Here is a 26,944-nt window from a genome sequence, read left to right as displayed (position 1 = left end):
AAACTAACCAACCCTGAGTTGGACCTTTTGCAGAATCTTTTAAAAAGTACTAAAGATAGAGAAACGTTATGATTTCCAAAGAAAACCTGGATCAGGTTCATTTCTGTTCACCTGCTTCACATTATAGGTGCAATATTTCCTCTTCTGTCCTCAGCACACTCACACAGCCATCGTGGTCGGTGGCAAGGACCAAACATGAGTAGAAAGCAGCAAAGGTCTGAAGAACAACCTGAAACCACCTCTAGTTGTTACCTCTGATCTTGCTGCAGACGTGTTCTTTAGAGGTGATGAGTTGGTCCATGTCAGTTCTCAGCCGGGCGTCTAGTGGAGCCCTCTCAGCCTCGCTGGCTTCCACCAGAGCCGCATACTGACGGTTGGTCTGAGACAACACCTGCTTGTACACCGCACCAGAGATCTGGAGAAGAAAATAACAATCTGAAGATGTTTTGACTCCTGTTTCTTTTTGGAGGGACCGGAACTCACCAACATCCAGTTCCTCTGCCTCTGCTGCATCTTCCCCTTCAGACGAGGGCCGATCACATCTCTCAGCTCAGGCTGGAGCGTCTCCATCACCAGATTGGCCAAAATCTGGACACAAATAAAACACAGAGGTCAGGTTTTAGTTTCTAAGTTCATAAATGTGTCCAAGGACGATGTTTTTTCAATAGTTACATTTATAAACTGACTTCTGCTTTTAGAGGCTGCCAGCTCAATCGCTCATCACCACGAGTTACACCGTAGTTTCTATGGCAACAGACCACTGTGACACACCAAGTTTTATCTACATAGGTGTGTGTGTGTTTGTGTGTGTGTGTGTGTGTGTGTGTGTGTGTGTGTGTGTGTGTGTGTGTGTGTGTGTGTGTGTGTGTGTGTGTGTGTGTGTGTGTGTGTGTGTGTGTGTGTGTGAATACATACAGATACATGGAGTTATGATAAATGAATGTATAGCGCCTCTCAGAGTAAGGACTCCAAAGCGCTTTACACTACAGTGCATCTTTGGTGTGTCCTTGCTGTGTTTAGTTTCAAATTCCATCTTTTAGTACTTTTTAAAACACAGAAAAGGTTTATTTACCTGCAACATTACAGAGGCATAACAGAAAAAATAAGAGCAACAATGAAAAAACACAACATAAACACACAAACAAAACCATACACAACAGTTAGAAACAGAGTAGTACACCCAAAAGACAAAATATCAGCTGGACAAAAATGTGGAGTCGTTTACGAAATCCCATGCAAACTCTGCAATAAAACATACGTAGGAGAAACCGGACGCCAACTCAACACACGAACAATAGAACATAGAAAGGAGTGTGAGAAAGAGGCAAATCGAAAACACACAAGAGCAGCAAAAGAAGAAGCAGAAAGCACAATAAAGAAGTCAGCCGTAACAGATCACTGCACAAGAGAAAACCATGTAATGGACTGGGACAACACAAGGATCATAAACACCGAACAACAGAAATACAAAAGATGGATAAAAGAAGCTATCGAGATAAGGAGATGTGGATGTGGGACCATGAACAGAGATGACGGAGTTTACTCATTGGACCGCGCATGGGACTGCATCGTCGGAGAGGGCAGCAGAGGGCGACAACGTCCTCTGCTGCCCGCGGATAAACACAGTAGGAAGTGACGCCACCATCAGCGTCAGCCTGATGATGTTTTACAGTCAGCAAACGAAACATCAGCAAGGTTAAAAAAAAAACATTTCTGTGTTTTAAAAAGTACTAAAAGATGGAACTACAGTGTATCATTCACCCATTCACACACTGATGGGGATGAGCTACGATGTAGCCACAGCTGCCCTGGGGCGCACCGACAGAGGCGAGGCTGCCGAGCACAGGCACCACCGGTCCCTCCGACCACCACCAGCAGGCAAAGTGGGTTAAGTGTCTTGCCCAAGGACACAACAGCAGAATTCTCTGTCCAGAGCCGGGATCGAACCTGCAACCTCCTGATTACTGGACAACCCGCTCAACCTGTTGAGCTACTGCCACTATGGCCTCATAGTGACAATCTTATAATGGCCTTTTCTGATCTGTTGGTTTAAAAAACTCTTGGACCAAATTTTAGCTCAATATTAGAAAAATTCAGAGTTTGAATTCTCGTGTCAGCCGACGGACATTTAGAACCGGACCGAATTTAAAACGTAAACGTTTGCAGATCTGCATAAGTAATTGCCTAATGAAATGTATTTAAATGACCATGATCTCGTGTGCTTTTATTTTTGCATTCTTGGTCACTTTTGTACTCCTTTGCTATCTGTCGGAGCGTTGGTAACGCAAACATCTCCCCGCTGTGGGATCAATAAGTCTTATCTTATCTCGTCATTGATCCAGTAAGGTGCATAAAACACATCCAGGAAGTTTTATTCTCCACTAAACCGTAAATGAACATTTTTAATGTTTTGCTAATTAATTTGGTACAAAATGGTAATAATCTATAGTGAATTATTAATAATAAAGTAATAAACGATGCTTAACTTTTTATTCAAACATCTGCCTATTTTAGGTAGACTGAACCCCAAGAGGACACCAGGTTTTCTGCTAGTTAAGGGAAAAAATGCTTTCTATCAGTTAAACTGTGTCTACATTTAAGACTAGTAGGACAATAGAAGGACAGATTATTAATCTGGGTGTTTCCTACACAACCAGAATAAGTTCAGGATTAAACTGAACACTGAGAAGCTCCACAGCTGCAGCAGACGGAGACCTGAATTAACGCCTCGGGTGTCTGCAAGTTCAAAGATATGTTCCTGCATGTTTGCCTTTACCTCACCTTTTGCCCTGAAGGAATTCTCACAGTTATCTGTTTACGCTCATATTCAAAACACAGGATTATTATGGGATGTTGCCACTCATACATTCATGCTCTCAGATCTTGATTTAGATTCTTTGTAAAGAGCAGCGGCAACAACAACGGCGCCAATAAAAATTAGTCGCCCAATTAAAGCTTCGTCAAGAAACGCCGAGCACGTTTTTAAACCAGACACTTTGTGCCGTTTTGATCCCAGTAGGAAACTTTTAAGGAGGAATTTGAAGAGTTTCCTTAACGGGAAATATCTGGAGAGAAACTAAATCCCAAAGGACATTTCACTGGAACTTTGCTTTAGAAAACAAGACACAACTATTGTTGAATACTCGATTTGAGGCCTAAACTTGATTTTTGTTAAAAGACAAAAAACCTTAAAGGAGACATGTGATGGCATTTTTCTATAATAGTTCTGTAAAACCTGTTTATAACGTTCTTTGCACTAGATTCCTCTCACACGAAGCTAATTTAGTGGTTTCATTCTCGACCATTTTTCAGTACTTTAGAATGACCTGTGTTAGAAAGTAAGCTGAAACTGGCCACGCCCACAGATGCCGACTGGCTGCAATAAGTTTAGAAATTTGGATATCCACAAGGGGGTCAATGTAGAGCCGCTGCTGCTGCAGCTACAACTGTCCTACTGGTGAAAGGTCGTTTTATACACTGTGTTCTCCGTTTGTGACATCACTAACGAGGACTTTTGAAACGGCTTGTTTTAGGCACATTAATCCTAAAACACACGCTGACACTCTAGTTTTTGTAGGCAGTGGAGACCAACATGGCAAAAGGTGGGTTTTCCATAAAAGGTAAATAAAGAAATAAATACTTATTTTCTAAAGAACTTATTTTTCATTATTTATTAGTTTTGCGGTTTAGCTTTATTAAAGAGCAGGTTCACTGAGAAACCATTTTTTACTTATTTTTTTAATTGATCAGTCCCTTGAATGTTCCATGCAGACTGAACATGAAGATAGTCTCCTACATCTATCTCCTGCAGTAGCTTCTGATAGAAAACAGACGGTGAAACTCTGGGATTAGAAAATCCTGACAGATCTACGTCACATGGTAGATTAACATTCGACGGAGAAGGCTGTTGTTGGTTTAGCGTCCAGGAAACAACAGAGAACATCTCGATAGTAGCAGCTAACAACTAGCATAAGAAACTCTACCACACTGCAGAACTCCTCAAGACTTGAGTTATTTGTGGAGATAAAACATCAACGTTGCAGTTAGCCTGTTGCGAGTCCCACATGCCAAAGACAGTGGCAAGTACGGGGTCAGAAGGTGAGCCACACTGGACTGGCTTGTGCGAGCAAAATCAGCCAGTCGACAGGAGTTGGGCTGCAGGTCAAAAAAACTGTGGTCAGAAACAAGGGTCACACAAGGGTCACAGGGACAAGAGGACAGAACTGGGCGAAGGGTCAGGAGACTGACCCCACCTCTTTGCCCCACCCCTGGCTTGGAAAGATGGGATTGGAGGAGAACAGAATGAAGACAAGCCCATCAGATCCAGAAGCCCTCTCGGGAACATTGGAGAGAAACTGAAGAATGCTGCAAAAGATGATGCAATGACCTATGTTAAGAAGGAAAATGACACCAAATGTTTTGTGTTGAGCTACAAAGTGTGTATCTAGTAAATGACCCCATGACCTTAAGCTGGTCCAGGAAGGGTATATAAGAACAGCTCTGAACAGCAGAGAGGGATTGAGAGATTCGACAGCAGCTGGGGCAGAGGACAAGAAGAGACAGAGCAGATTTGGAGGGGTCATCCCCCGTCCTGCTGGATGGGGGATGACAGGCAGTTTTTTGGAGAGAAGCAGAGCTAGACAAGTGAGTTCTTGGAGAGATTCTGAGAAGACGAGAGCTAGTGTAAACTAACTCTTATTTAATCATTTTGAACTAATTCCTCCGTGGGGGATAGCAGTTGTTTTTTCATCTACCCATTTTTGTATTTTGATTTTGTAATAAACCTTTTTTGAAAAAGAAACATAATCCTGATTCTTTCAGGTTTTCTCTAAAGCTTCACGAGTGGGGGCTCTGATCATTAATTGCACAGAGGTAAGCACATTAATTATGGGTTCTGGAATTATCAGGACTTACTTTACGGTTTGTGACAGATTAATATAAAGAAACCTTAAGATAACGGGATTGCTTAAAAAGAAGTGAGCTACTACAGAAGGAAAGGTCTTACATATTATTTCACCTTTAAAATAAAAGATATGATTCTAACTTAGGACGCCCAAACCAGGATCTAATACCATAATACTCACCGACATCCCCATCGAACCCTGATGGATGCACCGTCTCATAAGTTCTAACGGAACTGGGTTTTAAAGGAACCGGTAAATGGGACGGGCACGCGACATGGCGCGCCAAACGTGGGGCTACGGAGTGAAGGTCTAAATATTAGATACCGGGCTATCCGACGTAGAACTGTCTTTTAGGCTGATAAAAGCTTGCGCGCTAAGGACCTATTAAGCTTATAACCTTGGAGTGAAGACCGCACCAGTTTCTCGAAAAAGAAAGAAATCTGGGAGAACGGACGATCAACTTAAAAAGGTATAAAGAAAATACGGCATTCCGACGCAAGAAAAGCCAAGGATAAAAGCTAGGCAAAAAATAAAAATAAATAAAGAATAAGAAAAACTTTTAACCAGCCATGGCAGATAGATCTTTCAATATCCTGTAACCGGAGCTTTCAGAATGAGGCTGGAAAAGCTAGTATGGAGCTGCGGCGGGGCGCTGTCCGGGTGCTGAGGCACAAGTGAGATGCGATTAAACGTCATGGCTGGATCAAAATCTAGTGAAGGACTGATATGTAAGAATCTGTGTGACTTGGGCCTCGTTTCTGGTAACACGGGGAGGTATTTGTCACGAACTGTAAAGTAATCATGTTTCCTAGCTTCACAGAATCTCATGTCGGGCATCGTCACGCGCAATGGAGGCTAGAAGCCGGGAACATGTTTAATGTGTGAACCTCTGTGCTTAAGGGCTCCGTGAGGGGAGAAACCGTGCCGCCTGTAAAGGACGGACTTATAACTGGGAGCATTGGAACTCTGCTCCAATTAAACTTTGTTTTTAGAGGATCTGCTTGAGACAAGCACCTAGCTTCCGCTCTCGGCAGCCTGCAGATATGAGAAGCCACAGCTGAACAGAGAAAAAGCACTCAGTCAGCTGAGCAACAACAGACAAGCAGGATGTGGTGACATCACCCCCCCCCCCCCCCCTACTAGTTCTGTTGAGAAGGGAGAGTCCTGAACTAACAGCTCCGTATGATTCTGACCTGACAGACAGCTACACTACTAATGCGTAAGCATTTTTAACCTTGCCACATTTGGTGTTGTTGGCAGGATCCATGTAGTACTGTCAAGTAGGTCCGTGGATGTGAAGTTTGTGGCACCCTGCGCGGATGTACGAGGACGCGCTTGTGGAAAGAGGGGGGAAGGTGTGACAGTGTGAGCGTTCTGTCACAATGTCTTGATTGATAATGCATACTGGCCATTTGGCTAAGGGGATGTCCCTTTGGCTGAGTGGTTAGAGCGTATGACTCCCACCCCGGGAGTCTCGGGATCGAATCCCGCCCGGGCCCTCATTAATCCACCTTGCCACACTTTACAGTTTTTAGCGTAAGCTTCCCACCTGCAGCTACAAGCAGAGTTAGCTTGTTGCTGTTCAGGTGTGTGAGAATATTTGAAGCTCTGCAGTAAAAGATGTCTTCAGTCTGGAGGGAGAGAGTCTCTGCTTGAAGGTGGAGACTGAGATGTTCCAACCAGCAGCTCAGCTGACCAGATGGCAGTAGAAACTGGTGGAGAAGCAGGAACCCAGTTCTGAACCCTCATGAACAAACATCTGGTTCTTCAGAGACTGAAGTGAGTGATGATGATGATGATGATGGTGTGTATCTGGACTCTGAGCTAGTCAGACTCTGGGTCTGAGACTGGAGATGAAGATGATCCAGAGGAGGAGGCAGCCCCACCCCAAAGAAGGCTGTTGCAGTCCCCTGGCTAGATTTTTCTCGCATGGGGGATGTTGCGAGTCCCACATGCCAAAGACAGTGGCAAGTACGGGGTCAGAAGGTGAGCCACACTGGACTGGCTTGTGCGAGCAAAATCAGCCAGTCGACAGGAGTTGGGCTGCAGGTCAAAAAAACTGTGGTCAGAAACAAGGGTCACACAAGGGTCACAGGGACAAGAGGACAGAACTGGGCGAAGGGTCAGGAGACTGACCCCACCTCTTTGCCCCACCCCTGGCTTGGAAAGATGGGATTGGAGGAGAACAGAATGAAGACAAGCCCATCAGATCCAGAAGCCCTCTCGGGAACATTGGAGAGAAACTGAAGAATGCTGCAAAAGATGATGCAATGACCTATGTTAAGAAGGAAAATGACACCAAATGTTTTGTGTTGAGCTACAAAGTGTGTATCTAGTAAATGACCCCATGACCTTAAGCTGGTCCAGGAAGGGTATATAAGAACAGCTCTGAACAGCAGAGAGGGATTGAGAGATTCGACAGCAGCTGGGGCAGAGGACAAGAAGAGACAGAGCAGATTTGGAGGGGTCATCCCCCGTCCTGCTGGATGGGGGATGACAGGCAGTTTTTTGGAGAGAAGCAGAGCTAGACAAGTGAGTTCTTGGAGAGATTCTGAGAAGACGAGAGCTAGTGTAAACTAACTCTTATTTAATCATTTTGAACTAATTCCTCCGTGGGGGATAGCAGTTGTTTTTTCATCTACCCATTTTTGTATTTTGATTTTGTAATAAACCTTTTTTGAAAAAGAAACATAATCCTGATTCTTTCAGGTTTTCTCTAAAGCTTCACGAGTGGGGGCTCTGATCATTAATTGCACAGAGGTAAGCACATTAATTATGGGTTCTGGAATTATCAGGACTTACTTTACGGTTTGTGACAGATTAATATAAAGAAACCTTAAGATAACGGGATTGCTTAAAAAGAAGTGAGCTACTACAGAAGGAAAGGTCTTACATATTATTTCACCTTTAAAATAAAAGATATGATTCTAACTTAGGACGCCCAAACCAGGATCTAATACCATAATACTCACCGACATCCCCATCGAACCCTGATGGATGCACCGTCTCATAAGTTCTAACGGAACTGGGTTTTAAAGGAACCGGTAAATGGGACGGGCACATGACAAGCCAATCAGAGGAGAGACACTGGAGCTTTTCTTCCCCAGAGTACGACTAACATGGATTCGTTCCTGGAAATGTATTAAAAATAAAGTTGACCTTCAAATTAAAATAATGTCCTTTAAAAGCCTGAAATAATTAATATATATTTTAAAAGGTATTGGCTCAACTGCTAAATAATCTCCTATTTTATTATGTATGCCCACCAGGGGGCAGCATACATGTCGGACTGGAAATGGCAGGTTTCTGATGAAGGTACTAATCCTGATGCTCCATCTGGAGGCTTTCAGTAAATAAATAAACTACAGGCCACTTCATCCCGTCTTTATCTGAAATGCACTGGAACATTTTCTCAGAGTCATTAACGCTGGGACGTCCGTGGATTGTTTGTGTTGTGGGGGTGGGTGAGCTTTTGTTAGGGAACTACAGATAAACAGCTGGGAACAACGTTTGCAGGAAAACAAACTGATAAACAACATGAAGAAAAAAGCTTTGGCAGAGAATGAAAGGAGCGGAGATCCAGAGTTGTGTTTGACCCTGGTTGTTTATGGAAGATGGGATCCGAAGATTCAGAGCACACTCATTCATGTGTGTGTGTGTGTGTGTGCGTGCGTGCGTGCATGCGCGCATGTGTGTGTTTACAAGAGCTACACATACAGAGAAAACTTCTGTTTTCTGCTCCTTTTCTGATTGGTTCTTGAAAACCTTCCCTGCTGTTTCACCTGAAGACGTCGCCTGAGCCGCGTCGCGTGGATCCTTTAATCAGGGCGTGACCCGTTAGGCACAGAGAACACCAGGTTCACTCTGAGTTGGTGTGGCAGAGATGCTTACGGAGAGCTGCAGCTTTCTGATGATTTTTATGAATGACTGATAATTCTCACCTGAGGAGGAGCTCCACACATCAGGTCCCAGGTGCCGTAGTGCCCTTGAGCTTGTCTGTAAAGCCTCACGGAGTCGGTGAAGGCAGGGGTTTGAACCGGATCTTCCTCGGACAGACCTGCCAGGCCAAGGAACAACAGTTAAGGATCATTCGTTGTTAAGAATAAAAGGTAAAATAACAGAGAAAACTTTTAAATTTAAAAAAGTTCAAATTTTCTAAAACAACAAAAACAAATGATTAAAAATATAATAAAGTGAAAAATAAAAAAGTACAGAAAACCAGAAAGTTCTAAGGAATGAAGCATAAAGAATAAAAGGAAATAAAACATGAACTTTAAAAAACGTAACGCATACAAAACATACGTTTGAATAAAAAGATCAAAAGATGAGATTCTGAAAAACACGAAAGTGAAACTGAACAAAACCCAAAAGACATAAAAATCACATCAATAAAACAGTTTTTTCAATTAACAATAATAAAACATTTAAACGACATTTGAGAAAATGTATGAAAAACCAAATGAAATATAGATGAGATGTATAGAATAAAAGCACATTTATAATAGTACTAATAGTATTTCAGCATCAGCGTGGCACACGGGACCGTCTTCTTCCTCATTCTTGAAAAGTAAATAAGTAAGTTTTACTCATACAGCACTTATCACAAACATAGAACCACAAAGTGCTTCACATAGATCAAAACAAAATAAAATCATAATGATCTCAAAACAGAAATATGTTAACATCAGAAAAAATAAAGTCATAAAATTATAAAATTTCATAAACAGATGAAAGACGAAAATTTTGAGTTAAAAATAAGAAAATTAAGATTTAGGTAAAAGCAGCTTTAAATAAAAGGGTCTTCAGCTGTTTTTTAAAGGTGTCCAGACCGTCAGCGCTGCGTACGGATAAAGGAAGATCGTTCCAGAGTCGGGGTGCAACAGTCTGGAAGGAGCATCACCTCCACTTTTATATCTGGTCTCTGGAACTTCTAGAAGGTTCTGGTGGGTGGACCTGAGGACTCGGGTTGGAGCATAAGGCTTTAACAGGTCAGTAATATAGGGAGGAGCTTGACCATGAAGAGCCCTGAAGGTTCTAGTCAGGACTCTAAAGTTAACGGGTAACCAGTGCAGAGACACCAGAACAGGAGTGATGTGAGCTCTTCTGTTTGCTCCAGTTAGGAGCCTCGCTGCAGAGTTCTGGAGCAGCTGAAGGAGGTCCAGGGCTTTTCTGTTAGAACATGTGAAGAGTGTGTTACAGTAATCTAGACGGGAGGAGATAAAGGCATGGAGAACCATTTCAGGTTCATGTTTGGACACCAACCTTCTCAGTTTGGAGATATTTCTTAAATGATAGAAACCGTTTAGGACCAACGTTTGTGAGTGACCTTCAGGAGACACTGACGGCAGCAGATAAATGACCACGTTTTAGACTAATCAGGGGAACCGTGCTCTCAGGGGCGATGATCAGACGTTCTGTCGTTTCAGAGTTTAGCTGAAGGAAGTTATCTTCTAGCCAGCTGGTGATCGCTGATAGTTCTGAGTTACCAAAATAAAACTAAACTTGTGCCGTGTTTTCCTTCAGTTCAGATTTTAGTGAATTCAACAGTTTCCGAAACATCTGAGTCACACGTTGTGGGATCAGATCTACACCTTCATGCCTCAGCGATCACACGCCACCGTGTCATCACTTCCACCTCGGAGGACAGTTTACAGAGGGTTGCCATGGTTACCCCCACGGCTCTGACAGCGTACGGTGACACGTGCGTTTGTTCTCACACGGTCGACTTTGAGCTATGAAAATAAATCTGCGGCCGACATCCGCTGCAACTTTTCTCCTCTTAAGGACAAAAACACGCAAGACGCTGAAATGGAAGTCCCACAAAAATAACGAGAGGACGCAAAGGAGCTCCTAACATCTTTATAATTAGAAGGTTTCCACTCAAAAGTCTTTCTAAAAATAAAAGTGCCCGGTCTGGTCATTTTTGCTCTGTGGCACCAAGAAAGACAACTCCAGAGGTCTGTTATTGTTGAACGTTTCCCCTTTAATGCGGCTTTAGGGCTGATCTGAAACAGAAAGCGAGGCAAAAGATGGAGACGTTTCCGTTTGTGAAGTTGGATAAAAGTCTCTCAGCAGCAAACCAGAGAGGAGGTCTGTTTGTTTTAAACTCGGTGAAGCACAAGCAGCACTAAGCTTGAGTCAAGCTCTTCTGGCTGCAGCTGGAAGTGTGTGACTAAGCCCACAAAGACAGGAAGTTACCAAGAACTCTGGACCAGGGATGGTGGGGGGGCAGACAGGAAGCCCTGCTGAAAGGCCCGAGCTTTGGCCTCTTTTTTGTTTTAACTGCACTAAATTTAACAGCCCCGTGGTAAGGGGTCACCAGCGGCCATTTTGAAAGCTGGAGGTCAGATCCAGAGAGAAACATCTGGAGGAGGCGGCAGCAGCAGCAGCAGCCCACATTTCATCGTCCAGATTTCAAACATTTCAACAAGTCAGACAAAAAAAGCCTGCAACTTAAAGCGTCTGTGACCGGGCGTGTCCTCATGCCAAGTCAATCAGACTTTCTCTGTGTCAAAGACAAAATCACTTCTCTGGTATGATAATAAAAGCTCAGGTCAGACTCAGAAACCGGCTCAGCCAACATATAACGTGGAACATATGCAGCACATAGCTGCAGGTAGGCCCATACACGCAGAAAAAAGACCCTCTGGCTTTCCAACAGACACGAGTAAACCACCAGAATCAAAGCCTGTTACTCCGGGCTTTTCGGTCTGAACTGGTAACGACTCAGAAGAGAAGCAAAATGGCTGGATGTCATTTAACTTTTCATACGAGGAGACTTTTCTGTTCTTTTGACTTTTAAACTCTGGAGAAATCTTAGTACCAACCAGGCCTGGATGGTAGCGCTGTCAGACGGAAGCCACTTTAAACAAGACACTTGGCAGCCCGCCTGGCCCAACCTTTTGATGTGGATGCGAGGCATCATGTTGGTGGAAACCAGGCACCACTTATCATCAGACCAACAACATCCCTGCAGTGAAGCATGGTGGTGGCAGCATCATGCTATGGGATGGTTTTAGCAGCAGGAATTGGAAGACCAGTCAGGATAGAGGGAATGATGAATGCAGCACGGACATCCTGGAAGAAAACCTGCTCCCGAGTACTTTTGACCTCAGACTGAGGCGACGGCTCGTCTTTCAGCAGGACAACAACCCAAACCCTAAGAAGTGTGTTCAGGACTACTCTACCAATGTCACTGAGTCTCAGCCACAGCCCGGACTCGAATCTGACTGAACATCTCTGGAGAGATCCAAGCTTTTGGCATCAGAATAAAAATACTTGAGGCTGTAACTGCTGCCGCAGGTGCATCAACAAGGTTTTAAGCAAAGGTTTGGAATAGGGGCAGACCGATCTATCGGTAAATGGTAAATGGTAGCATATTATCCGGACCATAAGTCGCACTTTTTTTCATAGTCTGGCTGGTCCTGCGACTTATATACCAAATTATGTATACCGCGCTGCTGCGGGCCGGCTCCGTTCCAGGTTTCAGCTCCTCTTCCCCGCTGAGAGGGTTTGAAAAGCCGCCATCCTCTGCTGGAGACCGTGGCGCGCTGCTGCGCCCGCGTTGTTTATTCCGTTATTGTTACCGGTACTTGTCTTGCAATGTGAAATGCTTGGTCTCAGATTTTGTAAGAAAAATAATAAAATTTCCCCCCAAAATGCGACTTATATGTGTTTTTTCTTCTTCATCATACATTTTATGGCTGGTGCGACTTATACTCCGGAAAATACGGTAAATGGCCTGTATTTGATATAGCACCTTCTAGATTCCTGGAACCCCCCAAGGCACTTTACAACACAATCAGTCATTCACCCATTCACACACACATTCACACACTGGTGGGGATGAGCTATGATGTAGCCACAGCTGCCCTGGGGCGCACTGACAGAGGCGAGGCTGCCGAGCACTGGCGCCACCAGTCCCTCCGACCACCACCAGCAGGCAACGTGGGTTAAGTGTCTTGCCCAAGGACACAACGACAGCGACAGACTGAGCGGGGCTCGAACCTGCAACCTTCCGATTACAGGGCGGGCACTTAACTCCTGTGCCACCGTCGTCTGAAGACCTCTAGTTAGGAATATTCTTATTTCTCAGGTGTTTTTGATTTTTAATAAATTAGCAAACATGTCAAACTTTTGGGGTGTTAGGTGAAGAAATTTGAGGTTCACTTTCATTCATCACTGCTGGATATTTGTGCTGCAGACAGCTGTTTGGTATCTGTTAGATCTGTAATATACGGAGTAACAGTGATGAGTTTTGAGCTTGCAGCGTGCCACGTACCTGCCCTGTGTACCTGCCCTGTGTACCTGCCCTGTGTACCTGCCCTGTAAGAGGGTCAGCAACCGGCAGGAAGGTACTTCCAAAGATAAATGAAAAAAGACTCATCAGCTTTCCTAAAAATGCTTTACAGTTTTCCCATAATGACGTTACTGGAGCTTTTTACTTGTTCAAGCTAGGAAACACGTTTGTGTCGACTTTCAAAACCTAAACTGGTTCATTTTAATTCATTCATATAAAACCTGAGAGTCACTCTGAAAATCTGCCCACATTCTTGTCTGCCTGGCGAGACATTCTTCTGAAGCAGGCTGGATCAGATTACAGCTCCTTTAGCTGGTGTGTGTGTGCGTGTGTGCGTGCGTGCGTGTGTGCGTGCGTGTGTGTGTGTGCGTGCGTGCGTGTGTGTGTGTTAATAGAACATGTGGCAGCACTTACCAAAGGCATTTCCCTCCCTGCCTCTGGTTGGTGGTAGCGCACGATACCTTCCCTGAACTGGAAAAAACGTTTTGGACGCTTCGTGTCAGGCTTTTATTACAAAAGTGGGTTTGAATCACTTTTAATGACACAATCTCTATGCATGAGTGGGGCTCCCACCAGAGATGGGAATTGTGGCATCAACAAGTCATCTCCATGTCGTGTTTTTGTTCTGCTCAGCAACAGAACCAGGTTCATTCACTGTGCTGATTGAAATCACCTCGTTCAGTTGCAGAGCAGAAGAAAAGCATGGAGATGACTTGTTGATGCCACAATTCTCCATCTCTGGTTTCCACCCCCACCCCCGTATGGTTCCGGTCAATGGAATCAGCCAAAGCCGCGGAGCAATAAACAGCCACTTAAACACACCAGCAGCTGCACACATCTGGACCAGCGTGTAACTCTAGATTGCCGTCTGGGCCTGAACGAGAGAATGAACTTGGCTCCTGGTGCATTTGATGTGCAGGTCCTCTGTTCTGATGGAAAACTGAACCAAAACATCACAGCTAGAAATTAAAGCTCCAAAACACACAGTCGGCTCGGAGCTCCCCGCCAACCCGGTACCGAAGACCCACACACTGAATTAGCAGGCTTCTGTCCACCAACAACACATTTAACAACTTCTGTTTATTTAAAATAAACCACGTCATGTGAAACATAAGGTGACATCACCTGCCTCTCTATGGGGGGGGGGGGGGGGGGGGGGGGGGGGTAGTTCCTGTTTCTGTGTAAAAGTAAAAAATAAAATCCTGAACAACCACTGTTCAGAGAAATAGCAATCATACTCCTAAAGACTGATAAGCTAATGACTAGTCTAAACCAGCTGAAACCAAAGTATCATGTGGTCTTCCTTAAGGTGTCCTATGTAACGTGATGAAGGAGCTACTCCACTGAAGGTTATTTACCCTCTCTCCTCAGATGTCTCTGACACAGAACTAATCTGCATGAGACTGTCTCAAGGTCAGGCATTCGCTTCTAAACTGCTTCCTTTCCAGCTCAAGAGAAGAATGAAGACAAAGGACTCTTTCCTTTTAATAAATCAAAGAACTATTTTTAATAAAGCTAATCAAACAAAGTGTTAGTCAATAATAAAATGCTGACCAATCTGTGAAATGACAATGTTATGATTAGTAAGTTTAATGAGTAATATGACTTTAGTCTAGCTGCACTAGACATCCTGATCACACGTAATGCACACGAACCTTCCTTTCTGAAGCGTGGCATAGTCTCTGTGGTGTTTATAAATCTGCCAACTTTGATTCGACCAGAAATCAAAACATCCAGATTAATAAAACCAGTCCCCACGCCATCTTAGTTCAGTTCACCGCACGCTAAGAGAAGTATCGGACCGGCCACCCGGACTTCCTTTTTAAGCAAAGAACCAACAAGCTGGATAAAATCTGTTGCATTTTACCAACCAAGCAACGGTTCCTTTCAGAATAAAAGCTGAATTCACTGACCCTCCGGGTCCATCTGACGCTGTCAACCAACTGTTGCTTTTTACCTGGAGACAATGCAAAGACTAGTCTGTCGTACTGCCGACGCTGTTTCATCGGCTCCGGTACCGAAGGGGGGTCCGAGGACCTGGAATTCTGGATCTGTACGGAGGTCTCATCCTGGAGGGTATGTGTGGAGCGACAACATGGCGTCTTATGTGTTTATGAAACTCCGATCATAGTTTAAGAGCAAAACATCACTTCATCACTCAGACTTGCTTCTCCGGATACGAGAATTCTGATGACAACATCACTCACACATACACCGTTCATCTCACGTCTCATTCACACCAAGATCCATCCATTCATCACTTAGAGTTTAGAGTTAGTCTTGTTTAAAACTGTTTAGAAATAAATCTTCTTAAACGTTTTAAAGGTGACTCTCTCTTCTCTTGTCTCTCAGTTAATACAAAGTGTTACATAATCCCTGCAATAAAAATACCAATCTTCTGGTTAAAATTACCCAAAGATCCATAAGATTGATTTCATATTCACTATGGAATCTCATGTCTTATGGTTCATTGATTAGATGTAAACTAAACCCTTACACCTAAAATCCAAAACTGCATTGACCTTGTTGTTTTTGAATGTAGGCATCTTGGTACGCAACATATCAAAACGTTTGTGCTGTCTCCGATCTGCTTTCCTGTGTAAATGAGTAATGTTGCAACGGCCACTGAGAAACTAAGGAAGGCTGGTTTAACACGTCATTAGCTGAGACACATCACCTTAAAACGGTTTTAGCGAATCCGCAAACAAGCTAGGTTTTGAATGCAAACATGGTCAGGGAACACTCACCCCTCCCCTCGAGTATCTTCCCTGGAGCCGCATCCACCAGAACCGGAAACTCGCATAACTAAAGGAAACGAGATAGCGCTAAACACCAGTCGCTGTTTTTTTTAGGTCCAAACATCTTTTGTTGTCCGTGACTTCAAACGGTGTTTTTCTTTTTGGGACTCTGGTCGTTTGTCCTAAAGCAGAAGTGGTAGCAGCCGGCTGTTTCTCCTTCTCTGACCTTACTGAGCGGAGAACCTCTCACACCAGTGGTGTTCTGTTGTTATTGTTATGAGTGAAGGACCCAGGGAAGTGCGGCGGTTTGGCGAGACCGACAACCGGATGGTCCGATAGTTGCGTTCGGTCAGAAACGTGTCATTGGTGGGGGGTTTTAGGGAAATGTGAGCCACTTTAATACATTTTTTCATTTTTTTTTAAATCTCCACAATGTATTTATAGCTGAACTATGTTAGAACGTTGTTAAGAGGCATGAAAAATATATTTTAATTTAGTTTGTTTTCCAAATGGCCCACTGCAGCTTTAAATAAGCATGTCACAACCTATTTCACTGTCAGCGAATTGTGGTTGGTGGTGGTAATGCTAACCGTAGAACAATGCTAGCCCAAGATGCTGCTAACGCTAGTCAAAGTTAGTGCTAATATTTGCCCGAGCAACTGCTAACTTCCATGTTGGAGGAGAGGAAGACAAAAAAATCTGAATCTGAAGTTAAATTCCTGCAAACAATAACCCCTGCTGTCTCGATCATAAAGTTCAGCTGGTTTAACTCAGCAGCGTGAAAACGGTCATACTTTCACCGAGCTGATGTCTGCTGCTGACGGATCTGAAATTTGCAAAAGTTAAAGAGATGCAAAGCAGCTGCAGACTGTTTTATTGGAGGATAAAATGGTTTTGGCGCATTCAAATGAGCCTCCCATGATTCAGAGTGAAGGTTAAACTTTTGTTATCAGTCTGATGAAAAGAGTCGGTGTTGAGAGAAAACGCTGCTTTGCATTTAGACGGAGATGCAGCTGATGCCACTTCATGTTCCACCTGTGTTCCTTCTCCTGTGTGTCTCTCTCTCCTCTCTGCTTCAGCTGACTCAGATTAAAGCTCAAACCCGCATGCTCGTCCATCACAATTCCAACTCAAACTGAGAAATTTGATATTACAAATAAAAGTCTGTAAAAATGAAGGATACTAAGTGGAGTAAAGTACCTGCCACTGCCAGATGAATGATAAAGATTTTATATTGTAAAGAAATTAATTTATGTTGTTTGCTATCATGTTTAAAGGGGATATTAAAAAGATTTGCACGGTCATGTTGGTCTCTACTGGCTTCATAAACTGTCCAAACACCAGTTAAATCTGTCCTTCTGTTTTCTGTCAGTGTTTGGTTTTAAGCTGTTTGAAAAAGTTCCTTATTGTGATGTCATAACGAAGATAATTAGCTAAGAACCCTCGTCACCTGGACACGGAGGAGCGGCGGTTCTACTCTGAGCCCATCCTGGATATCGGAGCTGCTCACCTCATTGCAGCCAATCAGGGGAAGTGGGCGTGGCCAGGAGCAGCTTTATTTGCATTAAAGTGACAGAGCCCTTAAACGGCTCATTCTGGAAGGTACTGAAACTGTCAAGAACAAACCTGCTGAGTGTTCTTTATGTGAGAGGGTTTTAGTAGAAAACGTCAGGAACATGTTTTGCATTGACCGTAGAACCAGAGCTGGGGGGTTGTGTCATCTCCATGACGTGTTTTTCTTTAGCTCAGCAACTAAACCAGGTGATTTTAATTCACCTGGTTCCGTTGCTGAGCTGCACAAAATCACAGCATGGAGATGACTTGTTGACGCCACAGTTCCCATCGTTGCAATGTCCCCTTGAAATAAACTCGTACGTCATATAGTGAGTAGAAAGCTGACTCTTAGTGAATCATCGGCTTAGTCCAAATCTGTCGACACCAAGTGAATTCCCACCTGGCCACCTGGTAAAACAAGTACCCTCACGTTAGCCGTTAATTGCTGGAATTTCAGATTTTTATCTATTTTCCGTTTGTAGAAATAAGACAGGCCAGCTCGTTGCACACTTGACTGAAAATTCAAACTCTGTCGTATTGAAACATGGTTTTGATCCTGGAGGTGGGCTGTATTTGATTCATTCACACAAACAGGCAGCAGGTGAAACCACCTTGTGTTTGCACACCCTCCTCAAAACAATGAAACGTGAGTCATGAAACCACAAGCAGGACCAGATCACAAGACGTTTCCCGCCCCGCACAACAAGCGCCTTCAAAAACGTCTTCCTAAAGGCAGATCGTCCCTAAATATACACCAAAGTCAGCAGCAAGCTCCTTTCCTTTTAAACTTTATGAGTTCACCGTCACGTCTCCCTCATGTGTCTCCTTGTGTTCTCCATCCCCCTCTAGGTTTTCCTCATGTCTCCTTGTCTGCATCCCAGGTGTCCCCTCAGGTCCTGTGCTCCTTGTGGTCCCCAGTCCCTTGCAGGTTTCCCCCGGGTCACTTTATTCTTAGTTATGCCACCCAAGTTAGTCTAGTCTCCCCATCGATCCCCTCTCTTTGGTCCCTGTCTCTTTAGTTCCCCAAGCAGAAGACTTAGTGTTTGTTCAGGTTTATTAATTCTCTTATCTTCAATTCTCTGTATAGTTATCTTTTCCAGTCAGTCTGTTCCTGTAACAATGTTCCTTTCCCATTTAGTTCATTCACCTCTCCTGATCCCTTCAGCTCACACTCCCCACACACCTGCTACCTGTTTCCTGATTGCTCCCCTATGTGTATGTAACCCTGTCTGTCTCTCAGCGTTGTTGGTTCACGGTTCGTGTCGGCGTTGTTTTGTCCCCCCGCCCAGATCTTCATGTCTCCAGGTTTTTTGGCTCCGTGCCTCTCTAGGTTTTCTTTTGGACTCACCATCTTAATAAGGATGTTTAATTTTACGTCCTCTCCTGCCTCGTGTCATTCTGGGTACCTGCGCTGTGGGTCCTACTCCTCCAACCCTCAGCGTGACATTCACATTTATGCAGCAAAACCCTAAAAATGAGTTTCAACTCAAATGTAAACACAAAACTTCTCAGACTGGTTTAGACCCAAAATCAGGGGTGGACTGGCCTATCTGGCATTCTGGCACTGTCCCGGTGGGCCGCTTGGCCAGCTTGGGTCGTCCCAAACCAAGCCCCCATCTCACATGCGGTTATAGAGACAAGTGCGCGAGCAGCACACACAACACCCCGTCCCTCCCCCAAAATTTGGCGGGATAGACGAGTCGCGAGCGGCAACCTCCCCTGCCGAGGGCCGACGGTTCATAAAAATGCCAGGGCCAGATTTTGGTCCCAGTCCACCCCTGGCCAAAATGATCAAAAGAAGTCAAAGTCTCAGTTCAACATGCCTTTTATAAAATGCTAAACAGACCGAGGCTCCGTAAACAAAAGAGGACACGCCTCATTCCTGCTGCATTAAAGAGATTCGCACACCCTCACAGGACAAGGATTATTAAATTCTAGTGTGTGTGTGTGCGTGTGTGTGTGTGTGTCGTCACCGTTGTTGCTGTGTCTGACGCAGTCCTGCAGCACAGCGTGCCACTTCTTCTGCTCCTTCTCCGTCATCACGCAGAAGTGGTGGTGGCGGGCGTACGGGTGCCACAGGATGAGGGGGAAGTTGGTCGGGCATTTGATGAATGGAACGCCCCCAGCTTTGGCTTTGACTCCTGCAACGGGACACCGAACAGGTCGGAGAATCGTTTAACCCGAATTGTTTTTAACTCCCACAATAAAAAAAAAAGTATCCATTTGGTGCAAAAAGGCTTGAAAATAAGTTTTAACCCTCCCACTGTCCTAATGGGTGTGACCCCGCGAGGAAAGGTGACCATTGAGCAGGACTGATGGTTTATCCCTTGAGGTCCATGTGGCCGGGGGGGGGGGGGGGGGGGGCTCCGGTACGCCTGTTTCGGGAATTAGAAGTTAGCAAGATCAGAGCCAAGCTCAACATAGACGGATGTGGAGTCGTATTTCCTGATATTGGACATCTCTCATCTGATTGGCTAACAGACACATGACTCGACCACTGACCCTGTTTGCGTTGCTAACAGAAAAAAAAAAGTTTAAGAAAAAAAAATCCTACAAGGTCAAAGTTCATTGTGAGGTCATCTTTTATATAGTTAGAGATGAATTTTTGTCCGTTTACTTCCTGACCAAGCCCCCATAATTCGGGTCTGGAATTGAAGCCAAACACGGAAGTACCAAAAATTGCAGTTCCGCCCTCATCCACTAGGGGCTGGTGTCAGAAGCGAGCAAATCCTCATTGACTCCCATGTTAAAAATACCAATTTGACAGCAGAAATAAACATGTTTACAGCCTGGTACCAGAACATGTTTTTGGTTTAAATGATCTAGTTTACACTCATGACAACTCTGAGGGGGGTGAATGTTTTTCTCACTCTTCTGTTTAAGTGTATTAAAAGCCTAAAATTCTGTATAATTAATGAGCATCAGACACACGTGACCACAGAGCTAGCTCCGTAGAAAGGCCTCAGTAGAGCCTCGGTCTGGCCTGGAAACTGCTCCGGGATTTTGAGTCTCTGTGTTTGTGTATTCTGTTTTGGATATTATTTGTGCAATTGTTGGACAAAATGACTTGCTGTGGCATTAATTGCACTAATAGAGCGTCCAAGGAGTCTCCACTAGAGCCCTGCACGGGCCTAAAATCTGAGCCCGTGTCCGGCCCGGCCCGAGGGGGTGGAGCCCCAGGCCGACCCGGTCCGAAAAGGTTTTCAGGATTCTCTGGCCCGACCCGAGCCCGACTTTTATTTAACCTTTCGTAATGTTTTAGCGTGATAGAATGCTCCGCGTCCTGATTATCTGTGAGAAGCGTTCTGCAGTAAAAAAAAGAAAAGAAAGAAAAACAGCATCAATGCAGCTTTTTTTTTCTAACAGAGCGTGTTTTTCGAGCGGCAGATGACATTTACTAACACTATATTAATTGGATGCGTTTGTAAATTTAATCTGCTGCTCTGAAAATTCGCTCTCCAGTTAGAAAAAAACAGCAATGAATGATGTATTTTTTAACTGCAGAGCGAATTTATTCACAGAAAAAGAGAATGCTGCCGTTTTCATGAGAATAAACGAATGGTTTCTGACATCAAAGTGGACATAAAACAGCATATTAGAACAGGGGCACATGTTTCAGTCAGCAGTTTGAGAATTCGTTTATATCGGCGCGTTTATAAACCACACACACCTTAACTGAGCTAACGGTGCGTGAGAAGCAGGCAGGTGCTGCTGTGTTTAAGTGTTTCAGTTTTTTTTATGAATTCGATTAAAAATAAAGGCGCCCGGCCCGGCCCGTGTCCGAGGTAACTACACAGTCGTTGGCCCGAAGCCCCGCCCTCGGGTTGTCGGCCCGGGCCGAGGGCTCCAGTGCAGGGCTCTAGTCTCCACTTCATTATTTCGGTAAGTAAAATTATATTAATGTATTTTAGGTCACTGCCGAGCTGAGCTTAGATTTTAACATGTACTGTTTAACCATGAAATTTAAATGTAATAGGGTAAAACCCAGTGCATTTAACATAATGCTGCACTTTAGAAAATGGGTTGAAATATAACATGCTGGTGGAGCTGGGTTCCCACTATCTGAACGGTGCCCTCAGCGACAGCTTGGCGCATCTCTGATCGCAGCGGCGCCTGTCTGCTGTGCGGCTGCCGGCTTGTGGAGCTCTCGGGCGTCGATGTTCCTGACCTGGAAGGCTGTCGTTTATCAGCTCCATGTACTCCTCCATGGACGTCAGCGCTTTGTACCCGGCACAGTCGATGGAGACCTTCGAATGCAGTCCTCGATCGTGAGCCTGGAATCAGACGACAGTTTGAAAACAAAGAATCTCTCAGCGATCAGCTGCTCCAGATGAATCCATCCGCTCACCGATTTGCTCTCATAGAGGTTGATGGTGTAGCCGCTCGGCACTGAAACAAAACGATTCCTCCACTTCCGATTCTCCTCCAGGTACTGGAACAGATTCCCAGAGAAGATGTTCCGACCTGCCAACGGATCCTGGAAGAGGAATCAGAAACTTACCCCTCTGATTCAGAAATGTGAAATTTGATTCTCTTCACCGACACAAATCAGACTGACGGGCGAGTTCAGGAGTAACGAGACTTTTCCAAACAATCACAGGATGGGAATTTTACCTAGAAGTGTTTACAGAAGGAATTACACCACCCAGTTGGTGCTCAGAGTTCCCATTCTGGATCAAATAATCTCCAATCAGTCAGGGCAGGAAATGTTAAAGAGGCCAGAAAAAGAGCATTAAAGTAAAAACAGGTGAAAAAACCGGCTTCTACACGTTCCTGATGCTTTCCATTTTGAGTTTAAATATTTGTGTAGATTTAAAAATGTTGTAATCCTCCTAAAAGTTCCCCAGTTGCTCTGGTTGATGTTCTGAAGGTTGATATCGCCAGCCGCCATCTTGGATGGGTCTCTCCATTCGTCCCCATTGCATTAATTTGGGTGTTTACCCCGCTAAAAGGGGCTAAAGGGCATTCTTATTATGCTTTGTCTCAAAATCTCCATATTTTCTTTGTCATTAGAAAACCAGCAGCTCTGTCCCGAACATCACAGCTGATGCTGCTGGAGCTCAGAGGAGTTTTTACCTTCCTGTGGAGCAGCTGGGACTGCCCTCCTCCTCCTCCTTCGATCTCAAAGCGAACAACGTTAAAGAGGGCGACCGCGTACTGCTGCTCGTACAGATCGCCAAAGTCTCTCATCACACGTCTGGTCCGACCTGCAGGAGGACATGCGTAAAAATAAAATCACTAAAAACCTGAGGCCCAGCGAGAGAAACTTTTACCAAAACTACAACCAATGTCTTTTAGTCCGTCTTAACCTGGGCCTGACTTTTATCCCCCACATTAAAAACATCACCAAAACTGGTTTTTATCATCTCACGAACATCGCCAGAGTCCGCCCCGTTCTCTCTCGGGCCAATGCGGAGACGCTGATGCGTGCTTTTATCACCAGTAGCAGACTGCTGCAGTGCCCTGCTCTCTGGTCTTCCTAAGAAGAGGATTTCAGGTCTACAACTTCTACACAACTCAGCAGCTCGTGTCCTGACGAAGACCAGGACGCGCGGGCACATTACTCCGCTCTCAGAATCACTGCACTGGCTTGTATGTTTCAGGATCGATTTTAAGATACTTTTAACGGTTTTTAAGTGTCTTCATGGTCTTGGCCCGTCTTATCTCTCACAACTGCTTTTACCATACGAACCCTCGCGGCCCCTGCGCTCCTCTGGCAGCCGTCTCCTCGTCATTCCTGAAGTCAGGACACACTCACTCACGCCGAGGCGACTTTTAGTTATTACGGCTCTCGCCTCTGGAACGGGCTGCTGGAGGACCTCAGGGTCGCAGAGAACGTTCATGTTTTTAAGATCAGGCTCAAGACCCGCCTTTTTAGTTTAGCTTTTAACTGATTACTATTTATTGCATTGCTTGTTTTACTTATTTATTCATTTTAATTACTGTAGTGTTACACATTTATGTTGCTATATTTGCATAATCACATTTAACTGGATATTTTACATCATGCATTTGACATATTTTCCATATTAGCTCTTGTTATTTTACGTCACGTATTTTAATCCTTCCAGTGTTTCCTCGGTGGAGCCCTCTGCCTCGGGACCGGTGGTCGGTCGCTGGGGCGCTCCAAGGGTAGTGCCCAGGTAGTGGTGGGGGGTTGCCACCCTCCCTTCCAGGGCGCCCTGGATTGATGTCTTGGCTGCTGCCGTGGATCTGCTGCTGTCGAGGCAGATGGCTCCCTTGATGGCGCGTCTTTCATTACCTGTCCAATCTGAGCTCAGCCTAGTGTTTACTGTGGTCTTTTAATGTGTGTGTGTGTGTGTGTGTGCGCGTATGTGTTGTGTGTGTGGTGTGTGTGTGTGTGTGTGTGTGTGTGTGTGTGTGTGTGTGTGTGTGTGTGTGTGTGTGTGTGTGTGTGTGTGTGTGCGTGCGTGCGTGTGTGTGTGTGTGTGTGTGTGTGTGTGTGTGTGTGTGTGTGTGTGCGTGCGCGTGTATGTGTGTGTGCGTGTGTGTGTGCACGTGTGTGTGTGTGTGTGTGTGTGTGTGTGTGTGTGTGTGTGTGTGTGTGTGTGAGTGTGTGTGTCTGGGAATGGTTTGTGGATTGGGGGTGAAACTGTCACAATTGTTTTAAGTGTGAGAAAGGGAGGGAATGTGGGTTATATGGGTCAGTTTAATCTGTGAAGCACTTTGTGTTGCTTTCCATGCGTGAAAAGTGCTTCATAAATAAAGTTTGATTTGATGTGATAAACACAAATCTGGAGCACACACACGAGGAGCAGGTTCATCCTTGCAGGTGTTTACACAATCAATCAAGATGAAGAACCTTTAAAGCTCACCTTGTTTCCTTTATAAATTCTCTTAAATTCTCTTTTAGATGTTCAGCTGACGACTAACTCCAGTCATCGGATCATTTCCAGAAGCTGCTGCATAATAAAATGTAAAATATCTCATTTGATTAACACAAACTGAACTTCACGCTAACAAAATGTCAGATTCATCAAATAATCTGATTACATTCGATCCAGTTTTAGTTTGAGAGCCAGTTTTCTTAATGCAAACAGTGATGCATGCTTTAGTGTTTAGAGCTGCACAACAAATGAACAGCTGATATCCAGCATGTGCAACATCAGCACATGTATTATTGCACATATTAATTAGTCAATCCGATGCCCTCGAAGCCCAGAGAAGCACACAAAGGAGTTTATTACAACTGATGTCACAATATTAGGAGTTTGCCCTGCACTTGACACATTTTTAAGTGAAAATTAGCAATAAAAAATATACTCTGGCACTTTTTATTTTCTAAGGAAGCATAAAAACATCACCTAGGTTTTGAGCTGCTGAGTAGACGTCTGTCCATCTGGAAGAAGCTCACCTGGAGGGACTCTAAAGGTGTTTCCAGACCAGCTTAACACTCTGGATCTGACCCACAGGCTCCTCTCAGAGGGACACGTCCCATTGAGTGCTACCATGGGGAGAGCAGTCAGACCCAGCAGGTCACAAGCTGAAGTATCTGTGGGCTTCATGTTACTGAACCCCAAGTTTGGCAACAGAGAGGTCTGGATCATAGATCACTTAAAAATAGGGTCAGCCTGAGTTTACGCAATAAATGTGTTCTTGATGTCCAATCAGAACACTTTCTTCACCTCTCCATCACACAGATCTTCTGCACAACGCTTCAGAAAGCTAGAAAACTCCAAGAACCTGCAGGAGAGGAAACGACCTGACCCGTGCTGTGTTTATGGAAGGAACCGCACAGGAAGGAGGGAGAGGAGATGCAGTGGGAGAGCAGGAAGGAAACAGCTGACAGGACAGGATGGAGAGAGGGAATGTGGAGGAGACGGAGGACAGGCACCTCATCATCAGACAGAAGGAAAACTTAGAGGAGCGACAAGCAGACTCTGCTGAGATAACCACCCACGTCTGTAGAATCTGACCTCTGATACGTCTCATCTTTAAACACTTTCACTGATTGGTTGCAGTTTTGTAAACATGAAATACTTCATTTGTAGTACGTTTGTATTTGGTGACTGTTTGAACCCTGAATGTGCAGAAAATTGGTGCTTCCTTACCAAACCAGGAAGTTGGAAATAAAGAATTCAGATAATAAAACCCTGCTGTACCTGCTCTGGAAAAAACGTCTCATCTAAAATATCACTTTCTTTTCTCCCCGGTGAACGAAAAATTCCTTCCAACATTCACGTTGCTGCAGATTTGCTTTTAATTCCATCAGTTCCTAACCTCTAAAGTGAAGGTTTAAGAATACTGACAGACAGGAGCTGAAGCTAAATGATTTTGCTCCACATGTCGGTCTAGCCACGCTCCAGGAGCCTCTGCAGGTCTACCATTGGCCTGAGCAGCTTTGTGTTATGCCAATCAATGGACTCCTTCAGTCTGGTGGGCCAATCACAGCGCTCTATCAACTTGGTGGTGGGGGTGGGGGTGGGGGGTTTGCTGCAATGGAGCGAAACAACTAAGATGGAGACGGCTCGTTTGAAATGAGCATCAACTTTGGACTTTTCAGACTTTTAATTTTCAGCGAGTCAAGAGCAGATCGAGGTATTGTTTCCGTTATTTAGAAAAAGGACGTGTTTGTGTCTTCTTCTACAGTGTATGACGGACTGCCCCACTGCATGACATCCATAGCAGTGAGTACGTCACGTTGTTCCGTTTCGATTGGATGTGGAGACGGTTTGAAAGACAACGGTAGACTCCCAATGACTAAACTTTCTCTATGGGTCGTGGCCAGACTAGGATGTCAGGCTAGGCTTTACTGAGAAACCGTCTATCACTTGTTCATCTTGAATAACAAATCAGTCATTCTGTTTCACATAGGGCTGCTCGATTATGGCAAAAACAATAATCACGATTATTGTGACTGAAATAGAGATCTCAATTATTTAGGATGATTTTTCAATTTATGTTGATTTTATTTGTTTTTATTCAGTCATAAAGTTGCTCAGGGCACAATCAGGACAAAAATAAATAAGAAACAAGATGATCACTAAAATAACTCCTGGTTCCCAGTATAAAAAGACCAATATACTTATAGCTCATAGTCTATGACCCAAGGGCTATAGACCTTGGTTTAACTCATGTAAGTCTAACCAGTACAGACCCAAATACCAATATCTTGCAAATACTGACAGCAAGAATTATACAGTGGCATTTATAACAAATAAATGCAAATAAATTGATGTTCACAAAATGTTGCATAGCATTTATTGAGTCATGTCAAGGTTAGGGATGGGTACCGAATTCGGTACTTTTTAAGGTACCGACCGAATTCCATAGTACCGACCGAGCACCGATTCACGTCATTTCAAACGGTGCCTCGTTTCGGTACCCGTCCTTCATAACGAGAACTTGCCAAGACAGCTGCGCATGCGCAAGAGCGTTATGTCGTCGCTCGCTGCGAGCCAGTTGTAAACAGAGCAGCATGGTAGAAA

General features: G+C 44.4%; 1 protein-coding gene and 1 long non-coding RNA gene across 2 annotated transcripts in view; one reads left to right on the top strand and one right to left on the bottom strand.

The window, feature by feature from the left end:
- The window catches only part of niban2a (niban apoptosis regulator 2a), a 41,062-nt gene that overhangs the window by 7,453 nt on the left and 6,665 nt on the right, over positions 1-26,944 (bottom strand). Inside the window, exons 2-8 of the mRNA XM_015943494.3 lie at positions 22,572-22,702; positions 21,844-21,972; positions 21,664-21,769; positions 19,469-19,636; positions 8,846-8,961; positions 484-588; positions 253-415 (exon numbers count right to left, since the gene is read on the bottom strand). Coding sequence (XP_015798980.3) covers positions 253-415; positions 484-588; positions 8,846-8,961; positions 19,469-19,636; positions 21,664-21,769; positions 21,844-21,972; positions 22,572-22,702 — 918 coding nt within the window. The remainder of the gene's footprint in view (positions 1-252; positions 416-483; positions 589-8,845; positions 8,962-19,468; positions 19,637-21,663; positions 21,770-21,843; positions 21,973-22,571; positions 22,703-26,944) is intronic.
- LOC129164464 (uncharacterized) lies at positions 24,368-25,755 on the top strand. The gene is made up of 3 exons (XR_008564045.2): positions 24,368-24,432; positions 24,929-25,052; positions 25,157-25,755. It is a non-coding gene; the product is annotated as an uncharacterized lncRNA (long non-coding RNA).

The sequence above is a fragment of the Nothobranchius furzeri genome, chromosome 6 (genome assembly GCF_043380555.1).
Source record: "Nothobranchius furzeri strain GRZ-AD chromosome 6, NfurGRZ-RIMD1, whole genome shotgun sequence".
In the NCBI taxonomy this organism is placed as follows: domain Eukaryota; kingdom Metazoa; phylum Chordata; class Actinopteri; order Cyprinodontiformes; family Nothobranchiidae; genus Nothobranchius; species Nothobranchius furzeri.
Note: the sequence above shows the minus strand (reverse complement) of the source record. Positions and strands in the feature narration are given on the sequence as shown.